The 21,140-nt window shown below is 45.4% G+C and overlaps 2 protein-coding genes across 4 annotated transcripts in view; one reads left to right on the top strand and one right to left on the bottom strand.

Moving 5' to 3' along the window:
- DOCK1 (dedicator of cytokinesis 1) overlaps nucleotides 1–21,140 on the top strand; it is a 542,476-nt gene that overhangs the window by 212,565 nt on the left and 308,771 nt on the right. The window lies entirely within an intron of this gene.
- INSYN2A (inhibitory synaptic factor 2A) overlaps nucleotides 1–21,140 on the bottom strand; it is a 51,752-nt gene that overhangs the window by 7,453 nt on the left and 23,159 nt on the right. The window contains exon 2 of the mRNA XM_003419713.4: nucleotides 16,397–16,468. Coding sequence (XP_003419761.2) covers nucleotides 16,397–16,468 — 72 coding nt within the window. The remainder of the gene's footprint in view (nucleotides 1–16,396; nucleotides 16,469–21,140) is intronic.

Below are 21,140 nucleotides of genomic sequence, written 5' to 3'. Positions count from 1 at the left end.
TTTGCTGTGAATGGTTAGAACAGCCGGGGGTCCATTTAATTTCTTGAGTTAGTCTTCTCCTGTTGAAAATGAAAGTTTAAACATGGGGATTTTTTACAACATTATTATCCTCGACATTTACAAAGAAACAGAAATGCTCCTGGTCCCCAGGCCGCCATCGCCGGTGCCCCAGCTGGATTTTCCTCCCGGAGACTGTGGGAGTGAGGCTCTGTAGTAACACTTGGCCCTGCCACCTCCTGTGACTTGGTAGCGGAACACCGTTCTTGCTTCTTCAGTTTATACTATCGTTGTCTAATGTGCCTGCAAGTATCAGGCCCTGCTACAGTTTCTCCAGCCAGCTGTCGCCAGCGATACAAGTTAATTTAGGAGGAACGCATTAAAAATCCGTCTTTCCAGCCCCCTGTGTGTAGCAGTTAGGAGTTAAAAGCAGGTGAGCTGGGCTCCTGGGCACTCGTCTGCTTTCTGGAGTGGAAGGAAAGAGACTGGAAACCCTCCACTCTACAGCCTTCCCCAGTCAGCATGGCTCGGCACACCCAGAGCTCAGGCCCCTGGTTTTAATTCTCCTAGAAAGAGATCCCAGAGTCCCCAGCACAAACCCTGCTGTCACTGGCCTGCTGCTCTGCTGGTGTGGACAAACCTCACCTTTGAGGGCCTGGGCCTCCCTGGCTGTGAAATGATAGCCAAGATGTGCCCCCACCCACAGGAGGGTCCGAGGAGCAGCCCCCCAGCAGGAGGCACGTGCAAATCGGGAGACCCGGCTCAGCAGGGCATGTGATGGCGCTTATGCTGGGGCTAGGGATGGATAAGCAGGGTCCCCAAGCTCAACCCTGTGTGCAGGGTCTGGCCGGCTTTACGTTTTAGTGCCTCTGACAACACCAGCATTATACAGAGGAAGCGGAAAGTTAGGGTCTAAATTCCTGACCTGACTCTGTCACTGGCAATGGAGTGAATTTAGAGGAGACCCTTTTCCTTTCTGGGCCTTGGTTTTTGTGTGTGAGCCTGGCCTCGCCTTCAGGCGTTGGGAGAACCAGGACCAAAAATAGTCGACATTCTCTTGAACATATCTCCACATGTCACCCAAAATAACAAAAATCACATCTTCCCATGTGAATATCAGGGGACACGAGACACCCAATGTAACCAAAACCAAATCTTTCCCCCAGGCTGTTCCTCTGTTCTCCCAGACATAGCCGGCACCACCATCCATCCACCTGGCCAAGCTGGGGACCCTGAAGTGAAGCTCAGCCCTTGTGCTATACCAATAGTGCCCATTTCCTTCCTATCGGCTGCTCTCTCAGCCTTCGTCCAGAATCCAACAGTTTTCTCTTTGGCCATTGAAACAGCCCATTCTCCTTCTTACCCTTTCCATTCTCTCTCCCCCAACCCAGGGTCACCTTATGATATCGAAGATCTGGCAAACCCCTTGACCAACTCCTACTCATCCTTCAAAACCCAGGTCACATGTCCCTTTTCCTTTCTGTGGCTCTCTGAGAATAGCGAGGCCTGGCCACCCTTCAGTCTTGTCTAAGTCCCTCCCTTCCATCAGAGCCCCCCTCCTCCAGCAGGGCTCACCCTATACTTTTCATGAAGGGCGACTCATTGGATCATAGCTGGTTTTTCTCAGTTCCGTGAACTCACTGAAGGATGGACCATGTTTAATTCATCCGTTGTCTGCAGTGCATTTAGCACAGGTCTGGGCTCAGAAGATTCTCTCCTTGCTTACTGAATTGAAATAAACTGAAAAAGTGAACCCAAATCTCCTCACTTCTAATCTTAGCAGAATGCTGATGCCCTGTTTCCTATTTTACAAGTTATTTCATCAAAACTAATGTGTTTATATAATTATGTACACTCATACAAACACACACACATATATATATGTGAATATTATAACATACATGGATCCCATTCCAATAGTTTGTATATCAATAATTTGTGATTACTGGCTTTTTAACACTTTGAACATGAAAATGATTGATCATATTTTGTATCTTCACTATTTTACATGATCAGTGTTTGCAGAATCACTGTAGGAGTGAAATATCAGAAATGGATGGATGTCCAATGATATTCATACTTGAACTATAAGATCTATCCCCCTTTCCTCTATGCCGTTACAAGGAAATTAGCATTACAGTTAAGCAAACACTAGCCAGGTATCCAGATATCCTTGCCACACTCTATACTGTGCAGTATCCAACCTTGTAGTTGGTGACCTTTCCAAATGCATTCCGCATCCCCCCGCCCCCAACCAAACAGAACTGTCCTCCTCCTTTTAGGATTAACTAATGCTCGATTCTCAAGGAGCCCTGGTGGCACAATGGTTAAGTGCTTGGCTGCTAACCAATAGGACAGTGGTTCCAACTCACCTGGCCCTTCCACAGGAAAAGAGACCTGGTGATCTGCTCCTGTAAAGATTACAGCCAAGGAAACCCTATGGGGGCAGTTCTGCTCTGTCACACATAGGGTCTCCATGAGCTAGAAATGACTCGGTGGAACCCAACAAGTACAACAATAACGAAACTCCATCCTTGGCCGTCGGTCTCATCTGTGCCTCCCTCTGGAGTACAGAAGCTGGTCTGGCACCCAGGCTCACTTACGCTCTTGAGTCTAAGGCAGGCGGATGCATGGGGATAAGGAACTGGATTTTTGGCCTCCCATCAATTGTACCACTGAGAGGTTGAAGTGGAAAGACTTAAGCCTTATTTATAACCTCCATCCATGATAATTCTCAAGTAAGAAAGGGACCAGGTGACTAACAAGTTGTGTATGAGGCATATTTTATGCCGCCCTCTCAGCAAGCACCACAGATCATACAAACCCAAAAAACCCAGTGCTGTCAGAAGAGATCAATAATGTAAACGTAGCCGCCAGCACTCTGCCACCCCAGCCTCAGTAAAGAGCATGCTGCTACTCCCTCAGGGCCGCAAGGGCCTTGTGACTGCAGTTAGAAGCCAAAGACCCATGCCTGCCCTTCATCCAGGCTTGGTTGCAATGAGTTTCTCAGGTGACACTGGTGGGAAGCCGGGTCATGAGATCATGTGCAGTTTGCCCTCACCTCACCTGCCTTCTCATTTGAAGATGGGCAATCTTCTGCCCAGAGAGGGCAAATAGCTCGCCTGAGGTCCCAGTGATGGCCCTAAGGGTGCAAAGGAGTCAACCTCTCCTAAGCCATCAGCCTTGAACTCTGGTTTCTAGTACAGTATAAGGTAACCAAAAGGTCAGTGTTTCGAACCCACCAGCTGCTCCGCGGGAGGAAGATATGGCAGTCTGCTTCTGTAAACGTCACATCCTTGGAAACCCTGGGGCAGTTCTGCTATGTCCCATATAGGCTGGCTATGAGCGGGAATTGACTTGATGGCAATGGGTTTGGGTTTTTTAATTTTTATATAAGGTAACCGGTTGATGTTGAGCCAAATCAGACTGGTGGCAGCCCCCATGTGCGTCAGAGTTGAAGTGTGCTCCACAGGATTTTCAATGGCTGATTTCTCAGAAGCAGACCACCAGGCCTTTCTTCCAAGGGGCCTCTGGATGGGCTCTAACCTCCAACCTTTCAATTAGTAGCTGAGCACATTCCATGTTTGCACCACCCACAGGCTATAAAGTTGATGCTATAAAGTTGTCATTGTTTGCTTCTGTGGAGTCAGTCCCTGACTCAGCAATCCCATGCACAATGCGATAGGACCGCTCTGATCTGTAGGGTTTTTATTAGCTGATTTTTGCAAGTAGACCGCCAGGCCTTTCGTCCTAGTCTGTCTGAGTCTGGAAGCTCTGCCGAAACCTGTTCAGCATCACAGCACCTCACAGGCCTTCACCGACAGACGGGTGGTGGCTACACATGAGGTACGCTGGCTGGGAATTGAGCCCAGGTCTCCCGCAGGGAAGGTGAGAACTCTACCACTGAACCATCGATGCTCCCGTTTTCCTTGGAGAGTTCTAGGTAATTAAGCAACAAACAGCTGGAAGTTTGGGGCTTATCAGAGTTTGGAGTGGATGGATCCCAAACAAGGAAGCCTCTCTTACTTAAACTTTATGGGAATCCCCTCCTGTGAAAATATGTCGATATTGCAGTGGGCTAGAGGAGGGCTTTTGTTGCTGACTAGCTGTGCTGAATGTACACATGTTTTGCAAATGGCACGATTTGACTCTGATGGATCTGACCACCACTGCCACCTTGCTATATACGCTGCTTCCCCTTATTCTGGCATTAAATGGAAGAGCCAATGTGTCTCCACTCCTGCACTCTCAGTACACACATCAGAAAACCATTCGCTTCTTGTGCACGTGTTTTGCAGCGCCAGCGGCCAGTCTAAACCCCATCCTCTTCAAGGTACCCAGGGACGTCATCTCCCCTGGCCAAGAGTTCTTTCAAGCTGACTGACTCATGGTAGACAAGGGCAAGCTGAGTGGCCCTAGCAACCATTGTATTCACCAGTTACTGTGTTCCCCACGGGATTTCACAGGCGCCAACTCAGAGCATGGTGGTAAAAACTGAATGCTGTATTTAGCAGCTAGGAAAATTTCGATATTCACCTAAAAATGAATTGCATTTATTTTCTCATGAAATTGACAACGGAAGTCCCTCCCATTGTTTGGAACCCCAGCACAGTCCTTCTAGCCTTTCTTTACCTTTGGGCAGAACCCAAGGTGGGGGTCACAGGAAGAGGCTTATCAACTGCTGAATAAATTTTAACTACTTTAAAAATAAAATGTCACAATGAGTAATCAGTTTTCAGTTGAACTTCAGAGACCCATGGAATAATTAAGGTGCTACCAAAACCTAAATCCTTACACACTGGTGGCAAAGCAGAAATACTATATCTTTGGAATTCAAATAGAATAGAAGAAGTTTGCATTCCAGGCACTGTAAAATTTCAAGGAGAATTCAGAAGTCTGTCCAAATCATTCCTTTTTTTCTGACTTCTTGTTGTTAGGTGCTGGTCAGTCAATTTCAACTCATGGTGACCTCAAGTGGCAGAGAACTGCCCCATGGGGTTTTCTTGGCTGTAATCTTTATAGAAACAGATCACCAGGTCTTCTCCCACAGAGCCACTGGAACTGCCAACCTTTTGGTTAGCCAACTGAGTGCCTAACCATTTGCACCACCAGGGTTTCTTTTTTCTGGCTTAGAATTTGCTTTATTTTAAAAAAAAAAATCCTTATACAAGAATAACGTTGAATAAGGTATTACACAATGATTCCTGTTCGTTGTCCTCCTTGCCTCCCCATCACTCACTGTGAATACTACAGTAGGCACTAAATTTTAAGCAAAAGTTTAATTCCTCCACGTCAGTTTCTGTGTGCAAGAACTAGACACGTGTAAGTCGTGGTGATTGATGCAGCCTAGAATGGACGGTTCCACTAGGAGGGAATCATTGAATGACAGAGGTTGCCAAGATGGCCCTCCAAGTGGGCTCTGGGCAGGAAAGAATTGGCACCACTTCTGCATACAATGTAGAACAGAACATCAATTGCTCATATGCAAGTTCAAGGTGAAACTGAAGAAAATCATAGCAAGTCCACGAGAGCCAAAATATGACCTTTAGTATATCCCACCTGAATTTAGAGACCATCTCAAGAATAGATTTGATGCATTGAACACTAGTGACCAAAGACCAGACGAGTTGTGGAATGACATCAAGGACATCACCCATGAAGAAAGCAAGAGGTCACTGAAAAGACAGGAAAGAAAGAAAAGACCAAGATGGATGTCAGAGGGGACTCTGAAACTTGCTCTCGAACGTTGAGCAGCTAAAGCAAAGGGAGGAATTGATGAAGTAAAAGAACTGAACAAAAGATTTCAAAGGGCCTCTTGAGAAGACAAAGTAAAGTATTATAACGACATGTGCAAAGAGCTGGAGATGGAAAACCAAAAGGGACGAACACGCTCGGCATTTCTCAAGGTGAACTGAAGAGAAAATTCAAGACTTGAGTTGCAATAGTGAAGGATTCTATGGGAAAATATTAAATGATGCATGCAGGAAGCATCAAAAGAAGATGGAAGGAATACACAGAGTCATTATACCAAAAAGAATTAGTTGATGTTCAACCATTTCAAGAGGTAGCATATGATCAGGAACCAATGGTACTGAAGGAAGAAGCCCAGGCTGCTCTGAAGGCATTGGCGAAAAACAAGGCTCCAGGAATTGATGGAATATCAATTGAGATGTTTCAACAAACAGACGCAGTGCTGGAGGTGCTCACTCATCTATGCCAAGAAATATGGAAGACAGCTTCCTGGCCAACTGATTGGAAGAGATCCATATTTATGCCTATTCCCAAGAAAGGTGATCCAACCAAATGTGGAAATTATAGAACAATATCATTAATATCACATGCAAGCAAAATTCTGCTGAAGATCGTTCAAAGATGGCTGCAGCAGTATATCGACAGGGAACTGCCAGAAATTCAGGACGGTTTCAGAAGAGGACGTGGAACCAGGGATATCATTGCTGATGTCAGATGGATCCTGGCTGAAAGCAGAGAATACCAGAAGGATGTTCACCTGTGTTTTATTGATTATGCAAAGGCATTTGACTGTGTGGATCATAACAATGTTGCAAAGAATGGGAATTCCAGAACACTTGATTGTGCTCATGAGGGACCTTTACATAGATCAAGAGGCAGTTGTTTGGACAGAACAAGGGATACTGATTGGTTTAAAGTCAGGAAAGGTGTGCGTAAGGGTTGTATTCTTTCACCATACCTATTCAATCTGTATCCTGAGCAAATAATCCAAGAAGCTGGTCTATACGAAGAAGAACGGGGCATCAGGATTGGAGGAAGACTCATTAACAAACTGCATTATGCAGATGACACAACCTTGCTTGCTGAAAGTGAGGAGGACTTGAAGCATTTACTAATGAAGATCAAAGACCACAGCCTTCAGTATGGGTTACACCTCAACATAAAGAAAGAAAAATCCTCACAACTGGACCAATGAGCAACATCATGATAAACGGAGAAAAGATTGAAGTTGTCAAAGATTTCATTTTACTTGGATCCACAATCAAGAGCCATGGAAGCTGCAGTCAAGAAATCAAAAGACGCACTGCATTGGGCAAATCTGCTGCAAAGGACCTCTTCAAAGTGTTGAAGAGCAAAGATGTCACCCTGAAGACTAAGGTGCGCCTGACCCAAGCCATGGTATTTTCAGTCACATCATATGCATGTGAAACCTGGACAATGAATAAAGAAGACCGAAGAAGAGTTGACACCTTTGAAGTGTGGCGTTGGCGAAGAATATTGAATATACCATGGACTGCCAAAAGAACGAACAAATCTGTCTTGGAAGAAGTGCGGCCAGAATGCTCCTTAGTAGCAAGGATGGCGAGACTGCGTCTTACATACTTTGGACATGTTGTCAGGAGGGACAGTCCCTGGAGAAGGACATCATGCTTGGCAGAGTACAGGGTCAGCGGAAAAGAGGAAGACCCTTAACAAGGTGGATTGACAGAGTGGCTGCAACAACAAGCTCAAGCATAACAACGATTGTAAGGATGGTGGAGGACCGAGCAGTGTTCTGTTGTGCACAGGGTCGCTATGAGTCAGAACTGACTCGAGGACACCTAACAACAACAACAGAAAGGGCGGTTCCACTAAGAGGGAATCACTAAATGACAAAGGTTGCCAAGATGGCCCTCCAGGTGGGCTCTGGGCAGGAAAGAATTGGCACCACTTCTGCATACAAATGCAGTGACCTCTCTTAACAGTAAGACTTCATTAGTCCCGAGTCTTCCCTTCTGCTGGCTGTCTTGGTCATGCCCTACCTTCATCAGATCCCCTTTTTGGAGTACAGTATCAGCCAGTGAAATATCTGCAACAATTCTGGTTTTCCCTGCTCATTTTATCTGAGAGTCTTTGCAGCCTGGTATTTTGTGCTGTTATGGGTACTCCCCTCCCTTTCCTCCCTCTCTCCCTCCCTCCCTTCTACCTTCCTTGTCCTCCCTCCCTCCCTTCTTACTTCCCTCTTCTCTCTCCCTCCCTTCCTCCCCTCCATTAATTTACTCATCCAACACCATCTTCCCTCCCTCCCTTCCTTGCTTTCTTCCATTCATTCATCCATCCACCATCGTTCCTCCTTCCCTCCTCTTCCTCCCTCCCTCCCTTCTTTCCTTCCTTCCATTCATTCACCCATCCATGACCATCTTCCCTCCCTCCCTTCTTTCCTTTCTTCCATTCATTCACCCATCTACCATCTTTCCTCCCTCCCTCCCTCCCTCCCTCCCCCCTTTCCTTCTTTCCTCCCTTCCACTCATTCCCATCCACCACCATCTTTCCTCCCTCTCTCCCTTGCTTCTTTAGATATTACTGTGTCTGTGACACACACTTTCAGCATGGAACACTCCCTTTTTGGTATAACTGGGTCTTATGGTAGGGATGTCTGGGCTGCCTTACACCAGATTGCAAACCCTTCCCAGTCGCCCCAGTGCCTGGTGCACAGCCTGTCTCCTGGGAGGCCCTTGGTGGACAGATCGCACCAAATGGAAAGGGCTCAAGGGCTCAGCATTTTATCACAATAGTGCTTTGAACTGCTAAGCTTGAGCACCAAATGATGGAGATATGACCGAGATGAAGGGACACCCTGCAGGCTCCCTCCCTCAGTGGTGTTGAGAGCAAGCTAGTAGGAACACACGTGGCATCACTGTTTGTTCAGGATCCCTGCCCAGACATTTATCCACTGCTTATTTATTAGTGTCCCCAGAGGCCAGCTCAGTGGTGGCCTTGACGACACCGAAATAAAGAAGGCGTGGGCAGGGTCCTCCCGGGCACTACAGTCCCTTCAAGTCTTGTGACTAATGATCAGAATCCTAACGCTTTACAAGAAGATTTTAAATTCTGCTAAAGATACTTATTTCATCAGTCCGAGTCAGCATGCTTATTATTTTTAAACTCTTGCTTTCATCTCCAAAAGCCTTTGCGTTGAGGTTGGCACATGCTATTTCCATAAGAACATACACATCTGAATTCCAGCTATTTTCTTGCAGTCTTATTTTACAACTTAACCACTTCAGGAAAGGGAGTGATGGACTTGCCAATGGTCTGTTTCAGTGCTCCCTTTAGCAAAACAGAATCTGAACAGAAGGTGAATCATCAGTAGAGTGACTCACCCGATTAGTCTGACAAAAGAATAACAAGACGAGCTGGATACAAAAGATTTCCACTGCTTATGAGCAAAGATTATATTAGTAATTTATCCTTAAAACATTTTCCGAAATAATTACAGCCTATTTTGACAGAGAATATGGGTCTCGGCCAAAAAAGTTTTACTAAAGAAAACCGAAACTCCGTTCCCTTTTAATCTTGTTTCATGCTGAGATAGTCTTTAATTAGAATTTTGCAGTCAGTCCAGATCACAACCGAAGGAATGTCATCTTCAGAAAAAAAAACCGAATTGTGTCAACCACCTCAAAATTCCCAGTTACCAAAAATATCACTTTTGATACTGGGGGCTTCCGTGGACTAGTGAGTAGCCTGTTGATTCTCCCCTGAGAATGGTGGTCGGCTCCACTCCGGTGGATTCACAAATAACAGGAGGGTGTTGGTGAAGAAGTGCCTTGGTGACTGTGCACACTGTCACTCTAGTTACATGTTCAGCTGACACTCTCAGATCCATTTCTTTCATAATTGGAAATTACATTCTCACAGGGTTTCGGAGCCAGAAGGCACTTCCCAATCATTTAGTGCAATACTAAAGGATGTAAAGATTTCATGGGCACCTGGCCAAAGGGAAGAGCCCTGGTGGCACAGTGGTTAAGAGCTTGGCTGCTAACCAAAAGGTTGGCACTTTGAATCCATCCGTGCTCCTTGGAAGCCCTATTGAGGCAGTTCTGCTGTGTCCTGTAGGGTGTCTATAAGTTGGAATCTCTTACTAAAGCGTAAGGGATTTTTTTGACCAAAGAGATGGAGTCCCTGGGTGGCTCAAATGATTAACTACTGGCCAAAATGTTGGCGATTCAAACGTACCTGGAGGTGCCTCCGAAGAAAGGCCTTGCAGTGTACTTCTGAAAAATTATTCATTGAAAACCCTGCGGAGCACAGTTCTGCTCTGACACACACGGGGCCACCATGAGTTGGAATGAACTTGATGGCAACCAACAACAATAAGCCAAAGAGAAAGGGCAGTAACTCAACTTGGCCTCTGAGAGGTCAGCCGTCTGAGCAGTGAGTTCTGGAAAGATGATGTTCCCTAAGAACGAGTTACCTTTTTCTTCTGGTACCGGTAGCCTTTTTTTTTTTTTTTTTTCCCTGAAATTGCTTCAAGACCTTTTGTCCCTGTGATGTTTCATTCTAAGTCCTGTATATTTCCATGACAGAATTATTTTTTGTGGAGAAATATATACCAGTACCCATGGCAAAAGGTACAGATTTATTACAGAACTGCTTTGATAAAACCGCAGGCAGCCGGGTCTTGAATATGGCATCCTTTCATCTCTCAGGGCCAGGTGGTACCAGAAACCCAGGTGGTTCTTGTGCGCATTAGAGAGTGTACTTAGGTTTCTGAAAGCAGTGCATAAATGCAAGACAGGTGGGTCAAGTTCACAGACTTCCAGGGCTCTGGGCCTGCCAGCAAACAGGTAGGACAAACTGCAACATGTGGGCACTGGTGGCTGTGGTGCCCTAGTGCCCTCCTGGTCTCAGGGAGAACCACAGTCATTTGGCATTTTAGGATTTCTTTATTTTGAGACTCCTTGAACCTACTCAATGGCAAGGCGCTCCAGGGAGCCCATGGAAAGGACCCAGAAAGATGGAGGAGATGGTGCCGTACCCAGAAAGATGGAGGAGATGGTGCTGTGGAGAAACCTTCTTGGATTCCAGGATGGGGACCCTGGTACCCGAGTGCCCAAATGCTGGAGCCAGGCTCCGAACCAACTCCAAGGCCTCTGACCTGGAGCTAAACACTTCCCCTTTTGGTCAAACATTTTCTCTCTAGAGTTCTATGCAAGACTTGAAGGAAGACTTGTTGGCAAGCTTCCACGATGAGGGGGAGAATTGGACTTAAGTCAACTCAGCCTTTGAAATTTGGAAGTCCTTCTGACTCGCCTGGGTGGCCCATGTGCACTGTCACAGGGCCACCGCAACAGGGGTTCTCCTGCCCGAGGACCAGTGGGGTCCGAAAGCACCTGCACTAAAGAAATCGTCTCTTAAATAATCACTTGACATTTGAAGGTTGAACCACAGGGCTCTCTGAAAGCTGAGGTATCTTCTGGCTGAATCCCTCTTGCGCCACCCACCCGCCTCCTTCTGTAGGCAAATTGGAACCCCAAGGGAAGTGCCTCATTCCCCAGTATCTATAATTCTCAGCCTTTGACTTCCAGACCAGAGTCAGGGCAGTTTCTTTTCACTAGGAGCCCCGGCGGCAGTTTGAAACCACCGAGGGCCTCAGAGGGAGAAAGCCCTGGCAGTCTGCTCCCGTAAAGACCATTGTGTGCCATGGAGTTGATCCAACTCACAGGAACCCTAGAGGACAGAGTAAAACTGCCCCATAGGGTTTTCTAGGCTGTTACCTTACGGGAGCATATTATCAGGTCTTTTCTCCCATGGAGACCTTAGTGGGTTTGAACTGCTGACCTTTTGGTTGGCAGCTGAGTGCTTAACCATTGTGCCACCAGGGCTCCTCCTTTAAAGATGACAGCCTAGAAAACCCCATGTCAAGTGGGGTCACTCTGAGTCAAAAATCAACATGACGGCACCCAGTAACAACAAGGTCATGTTGGTCTTTTGTGCTCTGATGAGTCTAGGGAAGCCGTTTAACCCACATGCTGGATTAACCAACCCTGTCACTTCTCTGTGAGCTGGTGAATGCTGCCAACAAAGCCAGCCGCTCCTGGCTGATGGGCGACTATCTTACTGGCCCGCCACCCTCTGCTCCCACTCTTCAAGCCTGGTGCTTACCAAGAGGATTTGTTGCATTTCTCCTGGACCCGTCGGAGCCGTTTGTATTTGTGATTGAAACTATGTAATTTACTTGAATGTGACGTAAACCAAAGAACTCTAACTGAGACAAGGGAGAACTGTTATTTCTGGGAGCGGATGCTCTGGAAAGAGTAGGGTGCTAAAAAACAGTATGAAAAGGGTATGGACAAATTGAGTATGCGTCCTAAACAATTCCGAAATCAGAAGACCCTGGGTCACTTTAAAGAAAGGAAAATGGGTGTGATTTTCGGAATACAGTGTGGAACTCTGGGGAACTCCAGTGGGAGTGCCCACATTCAAAGATCCATTGGGGTCTCACTGCAGAATACTGGCATAGCTTTAAATCATACACATATAAGATTTCAGTTTACAGGATTCAAATTCAAATAAAAATTTTAAGTTACGTAGATATTTTTTGTGATGATCCCCTTTGATTAATTTTTCAATTAATTGACCAGGTCCTAGTTCTAGACATGAGCTTCTACTCTGTCTTTTCTTTTTCACCTATTTCTACAGACCTCGGAAAAGTCTTATCCAACACCAACAGCCACTGTAAAAAGTACCAGTTAAATTTTAATTATTTATAATATTAAAAAAAAAAACTGTTGCCTTTGAGTTGATTCCGACTCATAGTGATCCTATATTACAGAGAAGAACTGTCCCATAGGTTTCCAAGGCTGTAATCTTTATGGAAGCAGACTACTACATCTTTCTCCCGTGGAGTCGCTGGTGAGTTTCGAACTGCCGACCTTTAGGTTAGCAGGGGAGCGCTTAACCACTGCACCACCGGGGCCCTTCTATGATATAAAGACGTAGGAAAACTGGGAAACGGAGTTTGATAAGCTATGTCTAAGTTGTAATATCGAGGTCTTTATTTGAATGGAAGTAGGAAGATTTAGGAAACCCTGGCGGCCCAGTGGTTAAGAGCTACATCTGCTAACCAAAAGGTCGGCTGTTTGAATCCACCAGGCGCTCCTTGGAAACTCTATAGAGCCATTCTAGTCTGCCCTGTAGGGTTGTTATGAGTCAGAATTGACTCGATGGCAGTGGGTTTGGTTTTTTTGTTTTTTTTTTTAGGAAGATTTAATGAAATAGCAAAGCCTGGGGTCCATGGCAGCTCCACTGAAACCTTAGTGTCCACAAAGTGCCAGTGGCCTGCCTGGTAAGCCTCCACAGGACTTCTGTTTGCAGCAGGGTCTGGGGATTGTGCGTTTGTTTTTTGCTTTGTTTTTGGTTGTTGTTACCATTCCAAAGGGAGCAATTTTAAAATACTTTCCTGAAGGAGAGACCTACAACTCTGCTTTTTCCCTAGTCCCACCTCAGCCCAGACGCTTTGCTTATTTCCAGAGGGCCGACAGTATCTCTAGTCCATCATCCCAGACGCTTTGCTCGTTTCCAGGGGGCTGACATTAGTGCTTGACCCCAGATCCCTCACCTCCGTTCAGTTTCTGAAGAACCCCAATACTGACTCACCAGTCTCTACAATCACGTCCTCAATGACAAGGACTCTCTGACTACACATGCGTCTTCCCAGATCATCCGAGATCACTCAAGTGATCACAGTGGCTCAATCCCTCTACCTGATGAGTTTTCCCAAATTTTGGCAAATTCCTGTGGCATTTGGACATCCACGGTTCTTTTGGAAACTGGCCCAGTGACTGGTGCGTTGGGACTCAAGCAAAATGTTGGCTGAGCCAATTCTTAACAGTAACCCCTCAAGACTAACTCCCGTAAAGAGGAATCCCTGTCCTTCACAGATATGTTAAATCACTTTTTGTGGAAGTTACTTCTGGACTTAAAGCTAAATTTATTTAAATTACTCCAGGCCAGTTGGCCTACGTCCTAATACATTGTTTTTTCCAGTCACCCACAAAATGTTAAATAGGGTTAGAGGTAACAAGCTCAATTGGTCTCTGAACTTCTCTGGAAATCTTTTCTCACTTCTGCTTTGCTGAATTGAAAGGCTGGATGAGGTTTTGCTCCCAAAGTAAGAAAAGTTAAACCGTGAGGCTCTGCCCGGCGTTCTACATTCTTCACTCCCCGGCTCCTCCACAGTTTCCTGACGTCAGAGATGGGTTAGCTGACCCCACTGTTACGTCCCTTCACTGTTGGTTCAAAATTCTCCTCCACAAGAGGAATGTAGGGGAAAGAGTCCCACTACGTAAATTTCTCTGGGGAGTTGGCTATCACCGTGTTTGTAATTTGGAGCAGAACTTGGAGTTAAAAAAAAAAAAAAAAGAGCTCAAAGATGTGCATGGTGCTTGGTTTTTGTCTCTGCATATGGGGATAAGCAGAAACAGTCATGTGGCTTAGCGTGTGGGGCCAGGCTGTGCAGAGGTCCCCGCCTCCTGCCCCCCAGTGGCCTCCACGGTCGTATGTGGCTTTTACAAGATGGTGGAAACCCTGTTGGTGTAGTGGATAACTGCTGGGCTGCCGACCAAAAGGTCGGGAGTTCGAATCTATCAGGTGCTCCTTGGAAACCCTATGGGGCAGTTCTACTCTGCCTTACAAGGTCCCTATGAGTTGGACTTGACCTGAAGGCAGGTGTTTTCAATCTGGGCACTCTTGGCATTTGAGGGCTGGGTAATTCATGGTGGTGGACTGTCCTGTGCATTGTAGGATGTTCAGCAGCGTCTGTGGGCTCTACGCCTAGGTGCCAGTGGCACCTCCCCAGTTGCGACAACCAAAAGTGTCTCCAGACATTGCCAAATATCCCCTGGGGTTAAAATCACACTCAGCTGAGAACCAGTGACCTGAATTAAGAAATTAATATTGGTGCAATACTATTAAAACTAGTTGGTATGGAGTCAGTTGAGACTCCTGGCAACCCTATGTGTGTCAAAGTAGAACTGTGCCCCATCGGGTTTTCAATGCCTGATTTCTCAGAAGTAGATTGCCAGGACTTTCTTCCGAGGTGCCTCTGGGTGGGCATAATCCTCCAGCCTTTCGGTTAGCCCCTGAGCATGTTAACCATTTGCACCACCCAGAGACTCCACAGTACTGTTAACTAACAATAAAAACACAGTCACTAGAACATTTTATTTGGATTAGACTACCTTTTCTCAGCCTTGGCCCTGCTGACATTTTTACCTGGATGATTCTTTGTTCTTGGGGGCTGTCCTGTGCAGTGTATGATGTTTAGCAGTATCCCTGACCTGTACCCACTAGATGCCAGGAGGTGACAACCAAAGTTGTCTCCATCCAAAACCAAACCTGTGACCATTGAGTTGATTTCGACTCATAGCAACCCTACAGGCAGAGCAGAACCACCCCATAGGGTTTCCAAGGCTGTAATCTTTACGGAAGCAGACTGCCACATCATTCTCCCATGGAGCAGCTGGTGGGTTCGAATGACTGACCGTTCGGTTAGCAGCTGAGCTTTCAGTACCTTTTTACATCTGATATTCATTTGTCTTTGGGGGTTGGCATGAGAGTGATAACATCAGTTTATGTGCTGCTGCTTCACTGTAGTGCGTATGACTGACAATAAAATGCACACAAAAACCCCATGGATGGCTGTAAGTGCAGGTTGTCGCAACTCAGATACGTTGTAAGTCGGGGACTGCCCATCGCTGTCTTCTTGCTACAGAGGTTGGCAGAGTGGAAGATCTCTTTAGCGGATGTTTTTGGGGAGGGGGAGCTCCTTATCACATATTTAGCTGTGTAACTATACAGCTCTAACTGTCCTTTGATAATTTGGTGGAGCAGCTAAAAGTACACCTCAGGGTTCATTTTAAAACATGATCTAACGGAGCATCTCTAATTGTTCTCATATTTTGTTTGTGAAAGTTACATTTCTGAAAAAAACCAAAAAGATGGCCATCTCTCCACAGGTTGTGACTTTGTCTTAATAGCCTAGATCATTTCCTAAAGCCTAGCATGGTTTTTGCCTGTAGAACGTTTCTGCAGTATCCTTGCTGTAGTCAATAATATAAACAACCCTCAAATTAAAAAATAACCATAAACCCCCCCCCCCAAAAAAAAACAGCTGCAGGACTCTAGACACAGGATACTGCCCCAAAGGATGTGAGTGCCAGAACCCGTGTGAGTTCCCTGGAAATGAATGGCATATTTGGGGTGAGTAGCTTGGCCCTTCTGTGGTATTGCTAGCACAGGCAATGTGCTTTCAAGCCTTTGATCTATATACCATCTTAACGGCTTATATTTCACAGCCTTTCTGGAACAAACCGTACAGTGCTCATGGCTATTGATTCTGAGGGAGCAAACCATCAGTTATACCAGTTCTTGAAACCACGAAGATGCATTTGCAAGATAAATGGGGTCAAGCTCCACCTGATCCCGTGATGACCTACCTGGGGTTGAGTGTTTACAGGTAGCTTAGAATGATGGTCAGAGAAGGCCCTTTACTCTTTGTCTGCTGTAATCCTCCCAGCATGGCCCCACAGGGTTCTTGCATCCGTGGGTAAGCATCAATTGTCACTCATCATAAAACAGTGGGAAGAGGAGAACGTGAACGTACCTATAGATAATACATGCACTGTTCCTGCATGTGTCACAGTTAGCTGTGTCTTGCCCAGTCCGATAGGAAAGCCTACAAGATAAGAACAGGAGAGCATTACAAGTGGTGGCTGGTGCTCACTGCCTTTTCTAGAGCCAAAACCAAAAACCAAACCCATTGCCGTCGAGTCGATTCCGACTCATAGCGACCCTATAGGAAAGAGTAGAACTGCCTCATAGTGTTTCCAAGGCTGTAATCTTTATGGAAGCAGACTGCCACATCTTCCTTCTGTGGAGCGGCTGGTGGGTTTGAACCACTGACCTTTCGGTGAGCAGCCAAGTACTTAACTGCTGTGCCACCAGGGCTTCTTTTTCTAGAGCAGACACCTCAGATCAGGTGCTTTCCCAACGCTAGTGTGCACCATGGTAATTGATTACGGTCGTGTTTCCCACTTGGTTTCTGCCTCTGTCTTTTTTGTACACAACCAACGCTACGTCTACAGCTAAGATGATATTTAAATTAAATTTAGAATGCGAACATAAGCTACTGGATGAAGTAAATAATCTGATTTTGTTACATGCAGAGGGAATTTGGGAGGCTTCAGTGCAGCTTTATATTTACGGAGTTTTAAAGAATCTGAGGGAAAACCAACCACAGAAATGCTGACTCAATGGCCCCACCACCTCCTTTCCTGCGGGGGTCTGCAAACTACAGCCCGAGGGCCGAATCCACCTGCCACCTGTTTGTGGGCAGCAGGCTAACCCCTTTGCCATCGAGTCGATTCCGACTTACAGCGACCCTATAGGACAGAGAAAAACTGCCCCATAGGATTTCCAAGGCTGTAAATCTTTACGGAAGCAGACTGCCACATCTTTCTCCCAAGGAGCGGCTGGTGGGTTAGCAGCTGAGTGCTTAACCACTGCACCACTGGGGCTCCTTTACAACAGGCTACGAACCATTTTTTTTTTTACATTTTTAAACTGTTCAAAAAAATTAAAAGAATATTTTGTGACATGTGAAAATTATATGAGATTCAAATGTCATATCCATAAATAAAGATTTGAATGTCGTCAGTTAAAAACTTACACAGTTGTCTCCAGTTTCCCTCTTTGCCTGCAAATCCCAAATCTTTATTCTCTGGACCTTTAGACGAATGTCTGCTGACTGCTGCCCTAGCGTCTCACACTGTCGTTTGGGTAGCTTTGGATTTACTTTCTGGCTGTATTTTCTGGTGAGTTCTAGTAACCCTATTAAGCCAGACAGATTTTCTTTTTTCTGGGTGCTGAGGGTAGTGGAGGGAAGCTTTCCCCCTGCTAAAGAAATGATGTCAGAGCATTTGTTTGGAGTACAGCTTGTGTGTAAGTTTGCAAGCTTGAAGGTTTGAGGAGGGAGGAGGATTTTTTCACCAGGTCTGAGCTGCTCAACCCCAGCACCTCAGAAAACTGTTGTGTGGTGGAGATGCTTTTTCAGGGTTTCTCCTACCGCTTTGGTTGGCTTTTCCTCTCTGGTACTTTTAACATGCAGACATATTTTTTGTACCCGGGGACAAATAGGATAACCAGAATCTGTGAAATTGGTGGCAAGAGAAAAGCTTCCCTTTGAGGTGGCTTCTAAACCCTGTGGGAGCACATTTGCATTTATATGGTCACTCAGCACCATAATAGTGTGCACAGAAGGCTCTCTGTCAACATTAACAGCCAGCGTTTTTATCACCTTCACTGTGTAAACGTCTCTTGTATGCACTGAGGATTTTAAATTGAAAATAACTTTTGTTTTCCTGATTATGTTGAACACTGCATAAACATTTGTCGAAAAGATTTTCTACTCAGTGCTGAGATTCTCCATGGGCTTTGGTGAACTCGGACTTGATCTTTGAGTTCATCTAGCCAGTGACCATAGACCATGCCCTTCCCAAAAGTATTGCCAGCTATCGCTTGTGATCCATTCTGTCTGAGCAAGAGTTGGAATCATAGTATGGCTGCATTTGTGTGGACACTTCTCCGTCCTCACGTCCCATCTTGGGTACCTTTGAATACAAATGTTTGCCTTTTTGTTCTCCCCTGGCTTTGTCAGGAGAGAGGAGGAAGAGATAGCCTACACATTACCCCTCCCCTTGCCTTCACCAGACATGGTGATTTTTCTTCCTTAGCCCTTTTATCTTCATAGCCGGCCTTGAGAATCATTCTTCCTGAAGCTTCCTACCTGGTTCCTGATTGCTAACCCATTCCAAGGCTCCTCCGTGCCATGGCATTGGCTCTTCCATTCCCCTGTGTCTTACACAGATAACATCTTTTTCTGGCCACCGTATCCTACTAGAGCTTGGCCCTAAGCTCATTTCTGATCAAGGTCATTTTATATAGTGAAGTACGTGAAATACGTGAACCTAGGTCCAGGCATTGACATGGCAGAGATTGAATGTCTTGTCAGTTTCATGGGCTGGGTTGCGGATGAGGCGCTGCTCTATGCTGGCCTTGTACTAGTGTGTAGGAGCCAGCAGGCAGAGCCTCTGTAATTGTCTAAGTTGGTAGTCAGATCCAAAGTGTAGACATTTAAAAAGAATACAGGGTGCATTTCTTATCTGAGGAGCACTCTTCCTGGGTACTGAGGAAGGTGTGAATGGCAAGCTTATAGAACCTTCTCGTGCTAGACTTCAGGACAAATCTCTCTCAACACCAACGTTGCCTCGCTACCCAGTAATCTTAGAGTTTCCAAAGTGCCTCCCGTTACAGCCTTCAGTCCTCAAATTAACTCTGCCATACTCGTTTTGCAGAGGAGAAGGCAGTCACACTGCAGGGCCTGATCTCGTCATCATTCTTAGACCCCAGGCTTCTGATGTCCCATGCCATGCTGCTCATAGCTGGGACTGGCGTTTGGCCCTATGTGTAACTGGCAGCTTGGGACAGTCAGCAAATCCAGCAGTGACAAGACAGAGGCTTCAGATACTCCGAGTGCATGCCAGGACTCTTTTCCAGGACCAGGCAGTTCTTCAGTCAGACATTTCTTTTTCAAGCTGTTCCTGAAAAGACCCTATTCCTATCACCTTGGAAAAGCACATATTTCTTTCCCTTGTTACAGTCCTTCAACAAATAGTTATTAAGTTCCTACTAAGTGTCAGGCATTATTTTAGATCCTGAGAAGATGTCTGCGAGTAGACAGAGTCCCTGTCCTCATGGAGCTTACAAGAATGAATGCAGTCATGAATGAACAAAGGAATGCATGCATGCATGAACAAATGCACACGAGTGAATGAATGCATGCATGAATGAGTGAATGCGTGCATGAATGAATGCATACATCAATAAAGATGAGATAATCTTTCATACTGCTAAGTGTGATGGAGGTGTTGGGAAGGGGTGGCTTTAGCTAGAACTCCCAAGAGGTGAAATTTGAAATGAGACCTGAGTGGTAATAATAAGGACGTTGGTCATGGGAGATGCAGTGTTGATAGTTCCAAGCAGAAGGGCCAGCACATGGAACCTTCTGCAATGGGAAGGATGTTGGCATGTTTGCAGGACAGAAAGAAGCGCTATTGTGGCTAGAATGGAGTTAGCAAATGGGAATAGACAGAAATGAGGTCAGGTTATGTAAGGTGGGAAGCTCTTTGGATGTTATTTTAAATTAATGGGAAGCCAGTATAGTTTTTCTTATAGGTGGTAGGCATTAAAAAAAAGACATGGAAAGCACTTTCTTTAGACTTTTATTCTCACCTGTCTCCTCCTACATCACCACTTTCATCGATTTTCCTTTCTCTTGCTTCTTTTATTTCCGATCCAAGCTAATTCATACAGTCCTGATGTATGGCATGGCTTGGCTAATGTCTGCTGATAGGAAGCAAAGGAGTCACTAAGTCTCCTTTGTGTTGAGATGTCGCTGTGGTCTATCTTTTTTAGACAATTTGAAAAAAAACCTGGTGGTCAGTCGTGTTTCTGCCATGTCTGAGAACTATTTTTAGGACTTCATTGCCATGAACTTTTCTTGAGGAAACACTTCAGCATGTTTCTAAGGTTTTAAAAAGTCTTTTTGTTTTTTTGAAGAATCAAATGTTTGGAGTCCATAAATGTGGTTTATAGGAAGTAGAAGTCAGTGAGAGATTAATTTGTGGGCAAAATTTAAAGTGTTGACCTTGTGTTATATGGCTAAGTCACAGGCTGTCTTCAGAAACTAATGTCAATCAGGGTATGCCTGCTAAAACTGTATTAAGCAGGAGGGTGTTCTCAATAGAAGGCTTAAAACTGTGTAATCCACTGTGCCTATTGCTTTGGTAATCCATCTAATTGTCCTTGGAGCTTCCAAGCTGTAGGGTTTAGCTTCACTGATAATTTTATGGTCACATTAATAATTGTATTGCAGCATTTGAATGGGTATATCCAAATATAGATGAAGCAGACAAGCTCTTTCTAAGGCCAAGGAACATGAAGCACTGTTGTGGGATTTCCCTATATGTATATATTTTTTCCTTCTCAGCTTGGAAACAAGTCATAAAACCAATACTTGGAATGATTATCTTTCTAGATGGCCACTGCCATCAAGAAGAACTGTCCAAAACCTTTGAACTCCTGGAGTAGACACTTCTCCACAGACTGTAGGGCTGGAGATCGTTTGTGATTTAGAAGTTTGCAGAAGCGCTCCGGTTATTGACGTAAAAGCTATGGGAGAAGAAACATCTTGATCAAAAATTGTAAATTTTGTCTTGCAAGTGAATTGGCCATGTTTGTAAAGCTCTCTTCCCTTCTGCCTTGATGATCCTATACCCTATATAGGTTTA

The sequence above is a fragment of the Loxodonta africana genome, chromosome 16 (genome assembly GCF_030014295.1).
Source record: "Loxodonta africana isolate mLoxAfr1 chromosome 16, mLoxAfr1.hap2, whole genome shotgun sequence".
Lineage (NCBI taxonomy): Eukaryota > Metazoa > Chordata > Mammalia > Proboscidea > Elephantidae > Loxodonta > Loxodonta africana.
Note: the sequence above shows the minus strand (reverse complement) of the source record. Positions and strands in the feature narration are given on the sequence as shown.